Raw genomic sequence first — 14,497 nt, 5'->3', positions numbered from 1 at the left:
TAATAGGTTCATATTTCTTTCAGTAAATGAAATGGTTTATTAACAGCAAGCATCCCGAGAACAGTATTTTACCAAATACACAATAAAAATTATTTTGTTTTATTGTCTTTCATTCCTGAGAAGCCCTTCTAGTTTGGCAACTCTTTAAATGGAGATTGATAAGGTTGTTACGTCACAACACTTTTTAAGGGGGAGAGACAAATCTGGCATAGCACAAAGAGAAAAGTTCTTGTAGTTCTGAGTTCCTGTTCTTCATTATCTCCTTGTGCTGCCCTGGATTTAATTTGGCAGCTTTAAAAGTTCTTCAGCTGTTTACTATCACAAAAACCCACCCACATGCAAAAGTCCCCAAATCTCAGAAAAGTTATGGATATTAAAAAAAAAAAAAAAATCAGTGCTCTCCCACCATGTTACAAAAATTTAGAAACAGCAGCCACCTTGAAATAGTCACAGTGTTTGCCAAGTGTGCCAAATCATGAGATGTTTATGTGATGAGGATCGATGTCAAATTCTGGAAAGAGTGATGCACACAAGCTGATTTCACTTGTAACTTGTGAATGTTGTTTTATTAAATCAGCTTCTGCTTCAGAGAGTTGTTGTTATTTAACCATATAATTTTGTTTTTCTCTCTCTCAAAATGTAAACTCTGTTTTTTTATCTAACATCATAAACCCTGACTAACCAAATTAAAGTGTCTTTTTTAAAGTCCCGTTTCTTTTCCTTCCTTTCTAATAGATGACAACTAATCTTCCTCCTCCCAGCTTCTGTTATGTTCTTACTGTTCAGTCTGGTGAAATACATGTGAAAGTAGATGAGGAAGAACAGATCTCTAATTTGTACCAGCCACCAGCTGTTCGTGGTCTAAAGGAAATTCTTCAGGTAATCTGCTTTACAAGTCATAAAACAAATACTTTGTAACATTAAATTTCTAATGCCATATTTGTCTCATTCCCTGTTTTTGCACAATTATTTTCAGATCGATGGTTGTAATGTATGCTGTAGCTTTTGGGCACGAGTGCTGTATCTAAGGCTGCAGGTAATCTTTTCATTTAGTAATGCAATATATTTAAACTCCATATAATGTATGTCTGAAGAAGCCAGCATTTGTCATTTTTAGAGGAAAAACAAAGTGTTTCTGGATTATCTTCAAGAGCTGTGTGAGCAGAATTATCAACAGGTCTAATATGCCTGTGAGTGGGTGCAATGAATTGCATTTTCAGTCTCAAGTCCCATTTAGTCTAGAAGGTGAATTATTTCTCAATTAATTGTTATCTAATCAGAGACAATATTTCACCCTGGATATTGGTAAGGAGCTTCCAGGGAGTTAGCTGAGACTGGCACTGGAGCTAAATACTTAGATACGTACTGAAAAGTTCCCGGCCAGTTAAGTGTCTGGGGATAGAGTTTAACAGATGATGGTTATGTAAAAACACAGTTTTGCGCTTTGCATGCAAGTGGACCATTTTTGTTGACTTCAAGAGAAGCCCCTCAGGCAAATTTGGCTTTTATAGTCCAGTTAATAGAAAGGAGGAACTCTTAGGTAAATACATCTGCCATCCATATTATGTTGGAGAGCTTATAATTGTGTTTTATTTATTTGTTTCTGAATGACACTACAGCTTTCTTTCAAAATGTTGCTAACTTCCTCAGTAGTTAAAGGACTTTTTTGTTCCTGATTTATTTATTTTTTTCCTGGCAAATGGATCCTAATACAGCCAGCAATGAATTCTGGTGGAGGATAATTTGTAAATCAGCTCCACAAGAAACAAAGTATGAATCAAAGCATATGAACCAAAGACAAAGAAATTCCTGAAGGGCCAGCAAAAGCTGGAGATGCTTCCCACCACTGAGGGACCTAAATTTAACTTAGGTCTTGTCCTCTTGCTGCAGCAGCCACTGTGTTACAATTTTGATTTCAGGGACTTTTGACTCCTGTGATGGGGAGTATCTTTTCTCACTTAGCAGTGCTTTTTCTCCGTGGTAAGTGACAGCAGGGCATTTGCACACATTTGAAATTACAGCTAATTTGATGAGATCTTTAGGGTGCTAGCAGAAAGATGAGCATATGTATGTGTGGACATGTCCTATTTCCAAGAAAACTGCTTTATTAAAAAAATGATTACAAGATTAGGAAGCGGTATCTTAGCCACATATATTTGGTTTCAAGCGTGAAACCAAAACCATATGCATCTGAGATGCCGTGCACCATCAGTATTGTGTAGATGCACTTTAACACTAAATTAGAGAAAAGATGAAGGAATAGATGTATTTTTGAAGAACGGGAGCTTGTCTAATAAAAAAAAAAGTCTACTATTTCTTCTTGTTGTTGGAAGGTTTATTAGCTGTTTTATTTAATGGTTGTTCACTTGTGGAACTGTAATTCTCATAAGCGAACAATATTGAGCTCATAAATTTTTTGAAAGTAATATTGAAAAAGTAATAGAAGGTATTTAACTTTTGCATAACTGCTCTACGAACGTGAATTGAAGTACCCGCTGTTAGTGTATCAGTTGCCTAATCCTTCTAGAAGAATGCCACAAACAGCAACTTGTTTACTGGCAGGAGGATTAATCCTTCACGTGCAAAATCGTCATGCTAGAATATGTGAAGAAGGGACTTATTTTGCAGACTTATTATTAAATAATCTGCTACATAGGTTAATTCAAATGCGCTTTAAAAATAGTATTTGTTCACTGTAGCTGCAGTATTCTGAGATGCTTCATTTGTGTAAAGGAGGAATGGAAATATGCTTTTATTATTACTCAGAATCTGCACTGCAGTGCAGAAGGAATATGAGGAAATATATCCCATCTGTGGTTGAGGAGCTGTCCTTCCTTATAACTCAATCCTGCTGCTATTTGTCTGTTGTGTCCTCTCTGTTCAGAACAAATTGTCACACGTAACAAGATGATGATTTTATACTAACTTGTGATTTTTGCCGTTATTATTATTTACTTTTTAGATGATTTTTCTGAAGCTCAGCTTTTAATGTGTTAGTAATTCTCTGGGGACAGCATTACGAATCCTTTTTTTTAAGCTGTTTTAATGCTATCTGCATAGAGGAGGCACTCTAATGCATGTAGCTGCTATAGAAAGAAACAATATAAATGCGATAGGCAGCATATATTGTATTAGGGGATAACATAATGGCTGAATTATGAATTTTACCAGTCATTATTTCCAATTACTGCATTTGTTCTAAGAGCTATTAGCATGAGCAAAAAGCTAATTTGGGTACGGTTAGCGTTTGCAAGGTTTGAATTCAATTGCAGACAAAAAGTCAAGGTTCTCATCACATTGCCTTATGATCGAGAAATGCAAATTTGGAAATAAAATACTTACGTGATGTGTATCTCTCCAGTCACTACAGTATTTAAATTTCATTTAAATATTTTAAGTATGAACTTTTATTTGACAGACTAATTAATAATGAAACTTCTTTAAATAATTAAGAAAGTAATTTAATTTCAGTTAAATATTTTAAAATATTAGAATCTTTAAAAGTTACAAGTGGCTTCTGGTAAATGTGAAATATGTTTTGTTATTAAACCTAGCTTTTCTAAAACATAGGAGAATTCACACACACACACACACACACACACACAGAGAGAGAGAGATTATAAAAGTTTGTTTTTAAAAAAAAGAAGAAAAGCATGGATAGTCAAATTGTAACCCGTCTGATTTTGTTAGAGACTCTGGAATAAGCCTTGATATGTATATAATGTTTGTCTAATCATCTGTCTCATTCTCATCATAATATGAAATTTTTTTGAAAACTAGTGATTTAGTATTTTTTAGTTGTTTGCAGATATTGAAGCCTGACCTAAAACGTAGGTATGTTGGTTGTGACATCGTTTGTTTTGATATAACTTGTTTTAGCCATACCAGAATCTTTTTATACCTATCTTAAACAGGCAGGAAACTTTTACTGTCATGGTGCATTCCTGTGTGTCTTACTGATGAGTCATCTGCTTTCCTATTTCTGTGTATCGTTCAAGAATTTGTGTTTGTTCAACAGAAAGAAAAACATCCAGCTTTGTAATTTACAGTAGCTTTTAGCCCAGGAATGGTGCTCATGAGAATCACATAACGATACGTGGAAAATGTGCTTACATAGAAATGTAAAAAATGAAATGAAAGTAGTAGTACTCTTAGCCTTTCTTTTTTTAAGGCAAAAATTATTTAAGTCTTTGTTCATAAAAACAGACCATTAAGTTTTTATAAAATATATTTTCAAATCCCAAGTACAGTCAAAGTGAGTTATAGGAAGACATGATAGTTGTTTAAGGTAAAGCCAAGATCCCAACCTCAGAAAGTTAATTTAAGGTAGAAGATGTTAGTCTATATCTGCATTCAGGAAAAAAAAAAAATCCAGTAAAGCCTTGGTTCATTTTTCCGTACAAACCCTAAATGTAGTAGATTATGTCAGCTTTATTGGTTGCTCAGAAAATATTATTGTAGCCTTTCATTCGTCTAAAAATTGATGACTGTATTCCAATTTTGCATCTTTTTTTTTGGAAACCATAGACAAAATGCAGTGTTCCTATAAATCAAAGGGAGATTTGGCTGTTTGTGACTGACTTCACGTTGCAAAGTGAGGTTCATATAGTTCCAAAAGTTGCTGCTGTGTCAGTTGCTGCATCGTGTGTTCTCAGCACGGAGGTAACAGAAGCCCTCGCTGTCGCCTCGCGCCTCGTCTTCTTCAGGGATGCGCTGTGGGGAAACGGTAAGCTTTATTTGTGGCTTGGAAGTGGTTGGAATCAAGCTGAAATAACATCCTTCACCTTCATTCTCAGGTGAAGATGGAACACGGCAAGTTTTGGATGAGAAATTTGAAGGGGGTTGTAACTGTAGGTTTTCCTATAAGTTTCTGGTTTCTTTTTTGTTTTTTCAAATTGATCTTACTGTATGTCCACCAATATGTCTGTCTGTCTGTCTTCCCTGGTGACTTTTGAATTTAATGACCAAAGTCAATCAAATGTGATAGCTGATAGAAGACTCAAAGATATTAGGAAACTTTGTTTCATTAGTTTTTACATTCTTGCAGAAACTTGATTTATTGAACTTTAGTCCCTCTAAAAGGAGCCTTTACCAGTATACAGATCATAAAGAAGATAGTTTACTCTCCATTCATTCTGTAGTTGCTCACCTATGGTTTTATTTGGTGCAAGCATGTGTCATTCACATCTGAAGTCAGTAGCCTTCAGTCACTTGGCAAATGTAAGTGGATTGGAAGCACTAAACTGTGTAAATGGCTGTGTGTGCTGTTACTACATCTGTTAACCTCTCTGTTTTCCTTTACTAGCAGAGGTCGTACACTCGTTTCACGCAAACTGGGCAAAAAATCTCTCCTTTGGAGAATAAAGTTTTGCATGCACCTTCTCACTGATTCCTAAGGAAGAGACAGTAACGGCAAGTTTCCAGGGAATCTGTTACAGGCTGCTGTGAATGGAATCCGGTTCTCTTTTGCCATGTTAAATTTTTTTTTTTAAATCTGTTTCCCCAGGAATCACAAAGCGTAACAGGAGTGTGATGCGTGTGTCACTGAAAGCAAAATATGTTGTTGTGGGGAAAGCCTGACAGAATCTGTCCATCTGTTTAGTAACTGGCAGAGATCATTGTCTGTATTGGCCATGACAATTAACATGGTCACCTTTTTCCTTGTTACTGTACTGAATTGAAATGTCTTTGTTGGCAGGTAGGATTATTTGTGTTGAACGTACTGTTCTCTTATTACAAAAGCCTCTTTTGTACTCGGCTGCCGGTGCTGACCTCAGTGAGCTGACTGGCCCTGTCAAACTCGATGAGCTGGATTCTACAACACAGGCCAATTCCATCTGTACTGTAAGAGGTTTGTGTGGCCTTTTCTGAAATGAATGGGGTTAATTATTTGTGTTCACTTTAATCTTTCAGGTCCTCATATTGATTTCTTGCACAAACGGTGTACAGGGATAAAAAAGCATTACTGCTGTAGGTCATTAGGATATTTAAGTTTTTATACCTCTTTGTGGGCTCTGTTTGTCTTTTATTGGCCAGGCTCTGCCCGGCTGCAACTCCCAGTCACTGATACCCTAGAATAAATGTTTGATGTACAATCTATTTTATTATATTCTTTCCTGCACAGTCTTCTTTCAGGAGCCTTCTGTTCACACCAGCCTTCGTGGTATTGGCAACACTAAGGTATACGAATGTTTTTTAGGCACGTGTGTAAGCCAGATTCTGAATGGTAGGGGTTAGCTTCTGCTTTCCCTGAAGCTTTGCTGAAATAGGGTAACTTAATGTTTCAGCATAGACATCTAGCATGACTTGGCCAATACTTGCTTACTAGCCACTTTGGATCACTGCTTTGTCTAATGCCTCAGTCCTACCGCTAACCATAAAGAAACATTTCTTAACAATGTATTTTCTAACTTCTCCTAATCATGCAGAAACATTTCCTACAGTGTATGTTCCGGTACTTTGCCCGGTCAGCCTCTTAAACCTCTCAGTCGTGGAGTGCCTGTAAGGAAAAATTACTAAAAGCCCAGTAAATCTTGCCTTTTAAAGACAATTTCCTTTCTTAATTTAATTCTTAAGATTCTAGTAATCCTTTCAGAAAATTTCTTGATGCTAATTCACATTTGCACCTTCACATATTCACTTAAACATTTGAAATTATAGCAAATGATAGCAAATAATGACTACAAAGGGTAGTAATGAATCCTTCCAGATCTAAAGCAATATACTAAAAAGATTCAGAACCCTTACTAAAAATACCTACTGTTTTGGTAGAGCCACCAGTTAGCAATGTCTCTGTGATTAATGTACGAGCACATTGTACTAACAGATCTTGAACTTTCATTGCATAATGAAAAACGAACACAACTACAGGCGCTTCACTCTAAGTCTTGGTCATTATGCACATCTCACATCAATATTGTGAGTTTCTTGAAAGGTATTTTTATTACCAGTTATGAAATACTTTTTGGCTTTTTTTTCCTCAGCCTCTCCAATAGTTATGCCAACAGTTATCACTTGCCTGCTCTTACTTTTTATATACCAAGTACAAGAAGTGATTTTCTTCTTTTGCTCAGGTAACAGTGTATATAGTAGGATAAAGCAAAATATTTCTCTGTCCTTTCTTTTTCCCATAAAGCAAAGAAAATACAACTTTGTGATTCCTTGTGTAAACAAGCCTTTCCTTTACATGCCTTAGAGGTGTCAGGCTTTCCTCGTTCTTCATTGCGTATGGAAGAGTGACAGCCTTAATCCTGCAACCTCGTGTTTGGCTAGCTTAATCTGAAATTTGTTGAGGGTAGCTGTTATCAGTATGTTCCCACACTTTTGTATTGATGTAGAATATAAAATACCTTTTTTCATACCTATGCTAGCTCTACGTACAGAGGATAAACTGCACTTTCTTTTTGTGTGTGCGCTATTGTAACTAAAATTGTTTAATAGCATTTATGGTAGATATTCACTATTTTGAAATTTGGCTAGTTAGTGTTTACATCTTTCTAATGAAGAAGCAAAGTTAACAGCTTTAGCCCTACTTTGTTGGTGGGAATATATGTATCCAAAGGAGTAATTCATGCGGGAAAAAATATCTTCTGTGAAATTCCCTCACCATCTCAATCTCTTCTAGAAAAACTCAAGAGTTGTTAATAGGGCGTTCAGTGAGAAGCAGTCTGTACTTTGTTCCAATGTTTGTTCTATTTCTTTGTGCCCTCCTTTCACTTCCTGTACTTTTGGTCACCTACGTACACTGTACGTAGGCCTCTTCTCACCTAACAACACCCAAAGGTGCTGCAAAGACTCTCCCTCTTCCTGAAGTATTGCTTCTGCCTGTTCTTTTCCTGTCATTGCTCCTCCTCCAGGCGCTCGGGGATTTGGCATTGTGCCTTCATAGTGAAGCCGCCCTGGAAAAACATCTTGTTAGTCAGTGAAAAATGTAGGTGGTCATTCAACTCCCCATCCAAGGATACAGCAATTAATCAGAGCATCAGCACCTCCACGAAAGCCAAGTTTGGTGGAGGTGAGGGCACAGACCATACTGCCTGCCAGGTTTAGGCAGACTAGTCATTCTTTGGAAGGGAAGTTTAGGAAAGAGTTTATCAGGTATATAAATAGAATGCTAGAATAACTTTGTTTGTAGGGAACTTTGGGAGTTCATCTCGTTCAAACTCCTGCTCAAAGCTCGGCCGACTACAGAGTTGCATCAGGATGCTCAGGGCCTTGGTCCAGTCACATTTTGAATGTCTCCTAGGATCCCACAGCTTCTCTGGGCAAGCTGTTCCAGGGCTTAACCTCTCTCACTGGGAATAATTTTTTGTTTCTATGTAAGTGGAATGTTCCTTGCTGCCACTTGTCTTTAATTATTTTTATTAGTGTTCTGCCAATGAAGTCTTCCAGTCGTGCTTGGTCAGATTCTTCCTCCCTCCTCAAAAGGACAATGTTGCAATCCAAACAGATCCACTGAGTCGGTCAGAAATCTTTATTTCAGAGAGGCTCAATCATATCAGCTCTACGATGGACAGTATATTGCTCTTCAGCAGATGAGTGAAAACCTGAGGTTGCTTACTACTGGAAAGTTTATTCTTCTTTTAAAGATGGGTCTGTCACTCTCAGCTGTAAGCTTAGGGTCAACAGAGATTCATTTTCTCATTGTTGTACATTGCAAAGTAATGTCTGACCTCTTTTTCCTGTATAACAGTGGTCAGGATGACTTAAATGTTGTCAGTTCACAGAATCACAGAATCGCGGAATGGTTGAGGTTGGAAGGGACCTCTGGAGATCATCCGGTCCAACCTCCCTGCTCAAGCAGGGTCCTCTAAAGCATATTTCTCAGGATCACGTCCAGGCGGGTTTTGAATATCTCCAGCGAAGGAGACTCCACTACCTCTCTGGGCAACCTCTTCCACTGCTCACTCACCCTCACAGGAAAGAAGTTTTTCCTCAGGTTCAGACGGAACTTCCTGCGGTTCAGTTTGTGCCCGTTGCCTCTTGTCCTGTCGCTGGGCACCACGGAGAAGAGACTGGCCTCATCCTCTTGACACTCCCCCTTCAGATACTTGTACACGTTGATGAGATCCCCTCTCAGTCTTCTCTTCTCCAGGCTGAACAGTCCCAGCTCTTGCAGTCTTTCGCTGCGTAGAACTGCTTTTCCTCTTAACTGTTCTGTTGAACAAATTGTAGGTAGTTCATGCCACATACGCGGTGTGGGAATATTACTTGATTAATGATATTTTTGTGGTATAGGACTCGAATCTGGTGATTGCATTTTGATATTGGATGTGTTCATATTTCAGCCCTCACTCATTTTTTTTTTCAGTTGTCCTTTTAACAAGCTGAACAAAATGGGATTCGTTATCTTACCTAAGTCTCAGTTTTTAACTGAACTTTTTCCCTCTCTATTCATTAATCAGGGTAACTGATTGGAAAAAAATATATATAGCTATTCATTTTTTGATCCTTCAACCAGAGCATTACTTTTAATCCTCGACTCTCCTTTGCATTCCTCACCAGAGATCTCTTTTTCCAGATCTGTCTTGATTGATCAGCCTCTTCTTGAAGGTGTCCACCACAACACAGAAAAATGTAGAGTAGATGTGAAAATCAACTTACGGGTATATGTTCCCATTTAACAGAAGGATCTCAGGAGAATATCTGAAAGGTCTCTGAAAGTAAAGGAAAATCTGAAGATTTGACAAAGGCGTGCAGCAGTTGAGCAGTTTTAGCTCGAGAAATCGCTTTGCGTGCAGGATGCAAATGGCTATCACTGGATTATTTGATCTGTTGCTGCCCTGAGTTGAATTTGTTCAGACTTCAGTGATCTTCTGTGGTTCCACAAGGGGACTCTACACTGTCATCAAAATAAACCTTTGCACTGTACACAGTGTAGTCAGTTTGATCCTGATTCATTTTCTTCCAATGTATTTGTGTTGCTTGTGCCCTGGCATCCTGCAGCTGCAACGTAGTACAAAATTTGTGGGCGGACTGAAAAGGCTTAGAGGGAAGAAAGATCTATCTAAAAAAGTTATGTTAAAATGAAAAAGTGAAATTGCTGTGAAAAAAAGAAACCTATTCAGCAAGCTAATTTGGTAGTTTTGGTAGTTTTTCATGAACAGAGGAAACACGTCTGTGCTGTGGCAGGAAGTGTCCTACATTGTAGTAGCTGATCGAAACTCCTAGTTTATCACAAAAGCTGAAGAAAAGTTATTGCTGTAACGTTCCAAGGGTTCCCTCTAAAATACCCAGGCCTGCTTATTCTGTCAGTGTAGTCCATGTTCTTCTGTTATATGCATAGAAATTGGGTCATAGATGTTCTATCTGAGAAATAGCTTTCCTGATCTTCAGACTTGATGTCCTTTGAATTTGCAAAGAAAATGAAGATTTTGTTGTCATATGTCTCTCCCTCCTTTCTGACATGTCTTTCCCTCCTTTCTGCCAGTCCTTGTCTTAGGTGAGTCGGGAAAGTAAGGATTTACCACCCTGTTTTACAGTCAGTATAAATGATCTCTAGACTCCAAGGCTTTATTTTATTTAATGTATGATAAAACTCTGGGATTCTTGCTCCCTGTACTTCTGAAGTACCAGACTGAGGAGTCTCTTGCAGTTTTGTTTTTCCAGGAGATCCACCTCGTATAATTGAAAATGCTTATGTTTTCTCCATAAGTAATGCTAATTACTCCAGCATATCGTTACTATAACACATTATACACTTTTTATTGGCTTCTTATAAAACTCCGAATATATTTTTCTCGCCAGAACTAGCAAGGCCCTTTGTATTAGTCCAAAGTATCTTTGGCATTCCCTTCTTAGGCACAGACTGAAATCTGTGGGCCAGATCTAATCTCTGTTAAATCAGTATAAATGAAGAATAACTCCATTGTTAATGGAATTTAACTGGCATCACTGTTTCTGAAAAGGCTTGTGTCTTCTGATTGTCCTGTGTTTCCTAAATATCGATACCAAGCTATCTGACCTGATGGCTTTTATAAGTGTTTCTTGCCAAGGAAATGTCAGAGGTCCTGTCTGAGAAAAACCACACCAAAGCAAAAAAAAAATCCCAAACCAGAATTACTGAACCTGCTGGAAGTTTGATTTTCAAATATGCATCTTCTGATACTTTTAGATGGTTTATGCATTGTGCCGCGATGACATTCCTTTTCGGAGGGAGGAAGAAGAAAAAGAGTGAGGTTGTTGGAGAAGTTGATTCTTACTGTGGTGCCATGAAAGAAGGAGTCTTATTCTTAAGACGAGAGTCAGAAAAGATCAAGCTTGCTGTGAAGGCAGAAGTCTGCTAGCTTACGTTTAGTATTTTATAAGGTGGTTTTTTTTTTTAGGCACTGTTGTTGGGGTTAATGAGAGCACTGCTTTCTCCTGGCCTACATGTGACAGATGTGGCAATGGAAAATTGGAACTTTATCCCCAGGACAGGTAAGAGTCAGTATGCTCCTTAAAATTCCAGGTGTTTTGCAGATGTAGCCATAACAGCAATAGGTGATGCAATCATTCCTGCAGGCACAGGCTGCACTTTGTTCCTTCCTAGCACTGAGACGTAGTATTTTTATTGCTGATGGACTGATAAAGCCAGCAAGGTTAGATTAATTTATTAAGAAAGATACAAGTAGATATGAAATGGTTTGAATTTGCAGTAATCACAATTTTGCAAGCCAATCCTGAATTAGTGCTTAAAAAGATTTCTTAGCCCACTGCATTACAATAGTAATTTTATTGAACACGCCATATAACTCACAGGGCTGATTTTAAGCTTCTTGAACAGTAGTTTCAAGTAGTTTCAAGTGTTCTGCCCTACATTGTTACCAGGTATACCACTCATTCACCTCCTTTTTTAAATTGATCTGTGATCCTTGCTATAGTTTACGTAACTGCAAAAGAGATGCATTCAAACCTATTAAATTTGTAACCTTTCTAAAAATAATGTAAAATAATTCTGGAAATATGAGTGTCACAAATGTGAATACTGATCTTACAGAACCTGTTGTCACCTGAAATGCCAAGCCCACATCACTCGGGCATGTTCGTGGGAAGTGTCCTCTTAGCTACTTAGCCAGCTTGCTTTTGCATCGTGTGAGATACCTGGTGGGATAAAAACCTGGTGGTGAGAGGGCAGGCAGAGTGTAAAAAGCAGGAAAGAGGGTTCTTTGTACTGGAAAAGCTTACAAAAAGTTTAAGGAGAAGTAGGGTAATGTTTGATCACTTTCAAATAAATAACATTTTCCTAAGTAAGAAAAGCTTTACTGCGTTTGCTTTGTTATGTACAACCTCGAGGAGGGCGGGGGGGCTGGGGGGAGCTGAAAAGCTGAATAAGGTTGTCCTGTATTATTCTGTCACTCAAAAAAATACGAGTGTATGCGTGTATACAAAGTAGTTTAGTTCATAGTTTTTTTCTATATTCTGAAGGACTCTCTTGCTTTATTTGGAGATTAGCTTAGCACCAACATCATTCATTCAAGCCCTCAGGTCCAACAAGCACTTACTGCTGTGCTTAATTTCATGCATATGGCTTAAGTGTGTGCTGAAAATATTGAGTGTTTGCTGAATGAGGGCTTAAATCAATATGTTATTTAGACCAAAGCTATACTATAGCTTCTTTTTTTTTTTCGCCATAACAGTTAGAAGGTTATGAGATTCATATCTGCTTAGGTGAGGTGGCTGTGAACAGCAGCCTCCCCCATGTTTGTCAAAACTTACAGAAGGAAGATACCTTTCGCTAGAAGAGCTTATGTCTTCCAAGAAGGTTACTTAGCTTTGCCAACATAACTCTGTTTGCTATTGTTAACTGAATCTCCACCATAGACTTTTCTACTACAGGTCTACCAGCAAAGCATTTTACAGAATAGACCAGATGTTAGTTGTTTGTGTGTTAATTTTATGATTGATTGATAACTTTTCCATGTGTTTTTCCATCATTGTTTGCATGTTTCAGTGGACTGCTGTATTGCAACCAGTGCTCTGAAGCTGTAATTTCACCAGTTGTGAAAATGCAACTGGAAGTCTTCTTGAGTTGTCCGTCTCGATCTCAAAGTACAGTAAAAGTAAAGGTATGGTAGAAGATGAGTTTGGGTGTATTGGATATAATGAGGCTAGATATGTATAGACACATAAGTACTGTAAACTCCACTTTTATAAATAGCTCTGTTTGTTTGTTAGAAGAAAAATTAAAAGTTTAAAAAAGAATCCCATAATTTAATCTGATATTAGACTTGGGCTTCGTTGCACTAAGAATCCAGTTCTGCAGTCCTTATTCAAATAGTACAGTCATTGAGTTCACCCTGAGGCTTCCAAAATGTTGAACGCATCTCAAGTCCCGCTGAAGGACTTTGCTGGGATGAGCCCTTGGGGAACTTTGGTGTCCACAGCTTAAAAGGAATGTGGATTTTTAGACTCCCATTCTGAACATTTTTTGTGTCATCTCTCTTCTGCTTTCTTGGTCAGAGAAACAGAACCATTGTATGTTAACATGATTAATGTTTGTTTAGCACAACTGTTTTAACCTGCAAACAGAATGTTTTTGCATACATAAGTTCTTGTTAATTTTCTTATTGCAGCTGTTACAACAGACAATCTCTTCTCTACTGATGTCCTCCCCTACTGAGGATGGGGTAAGTATAATTAAAGTTGATGAAAGAAATTTAAACTACACAACATAGTGTAGAGGCAGAATACTAGAGATGTTGTGAATCAAGTGGGAAGATATTAGAATGATAGAAATGGAAGGGACTCCTAGAGGCCATCTAGTCCAACCTACTGCTCAACTGGGCTATTGCCACCACAAGATCAGGTCAGCCGTGACTTTGCCCAGCACAGTCTTGAAAACCTCTAAAGGTGGAGATTTTACTGCCTTTCCAAGCAGCTTGTTCCAGTGCTCCACTAGGAGTTGTAGATTTCACTGGGAAAAATGATTTTTTTTTTTGTTGTGCCCAGCTGGGGTTTGATTGGCTTTGAAGTGAGTTCCAGAGCAATGAGTTGGTGTAGCTCCCAGCACAGGCGATCGCGCCTTCCCCCACCGATGCTCTGCTGCCGCATCACTAGCATCAGGCTGACGCTCTCCTTTTGAAAAGAGGGATGAGGCAGGTGGGGCGTGTAAACAACTTCAGCTCAGATGGGGTCCTGCAGAGCTATCTGCAAATAGTCATATGGACGTTCAGAGCTACAGCGGGGGCTGTGCTGGACTGTGCTCCATTTTCTGGCCTACCGTTTTCTGTCTGATCCAAAAGACAACGAAGATGTAGTCCTGGATGCCCAGCTTTCCAGACTGCTTTTCTAAACCCTGTAAACCAAAACTACTTTCTAATAGGGCATAAATTACCTCTAGGTATTAGAAGTAGCTAAATTTGCAAAATGCATGCAAGGTTATGTTTTTTTAATTGGGATCTATATAAGTGAGACACATAGAAGCCCCAGGAATTCATGTGCTAAAGTACAGTTTACGTAATCATCAAGTAGTTATTCCTTTAATCTGAGATATCAGAAGAACCCTGACATTTGGCAC

At 38.2% G+C, this 14,497-nt stretch overlaps 1 protein-coding gene across 4 annotated transcripts in view; it reads left to right on the top strand.

The window, feature by feature from the left end:
- The window catches only part of SPIDR (scaffold protein involved in DNA repair), a 212,745-nt gene that overhangs the window by 195,864 nt on the left and 2,384 nt on the right, over window positions 1–14,497 (top strand). For all 4 annotated transcript variants that reach the window (XM_068932758.1, XM_068932757.1, XM_068932756.1 and 1 more), the window contains 7 exons: window positions 736–879; window positions 977–1,036; window positions 4,528–4,726; window positions 5,699–5,851; window positions 11,325–11,418; window positions 12,932–13,046; window positions 13,554–13,607. In XM_068932758.1, the coding sequence (XP_068788859.1) occupies window positions 736–879; window positions 977–1,036; window positions 4,528–4,726; window positions 5,699–5,851; window positions 11,325–11,418; window positions 12,932–13,046; window positions 13,554–13,607 (819 nt within the window). The remainder of the gene's footprint in view (window positions 1–735; window positions 880–976; window positions 1,037–4,527; window positions 4,727–5,698; window positions 5,852–11,324; window positions 11,419–12,931; window positions 13,047–13,553; window positions 13,608–14,497) is intronic.

This window comes from Struthio camelus, chromosome 2 (genome assembly GCF_040807025.1).
Source record: "Struthio camelus isolate bStrCam1 chromosome 2, bStrCam1.hap1, whole genome shotgun sequence".
Taxonomy (NCBI): Eukaryota; Metazoa; Chordata; class Aves; order Struthioniformes; family Struthionidae; genus Struthio; species Struthio camelus.
The sequence above is the reverse complement of the archived record's forward strand: the minus strand, read 5'-3'. Positions and strand labels throughout refer to the sequence as shown.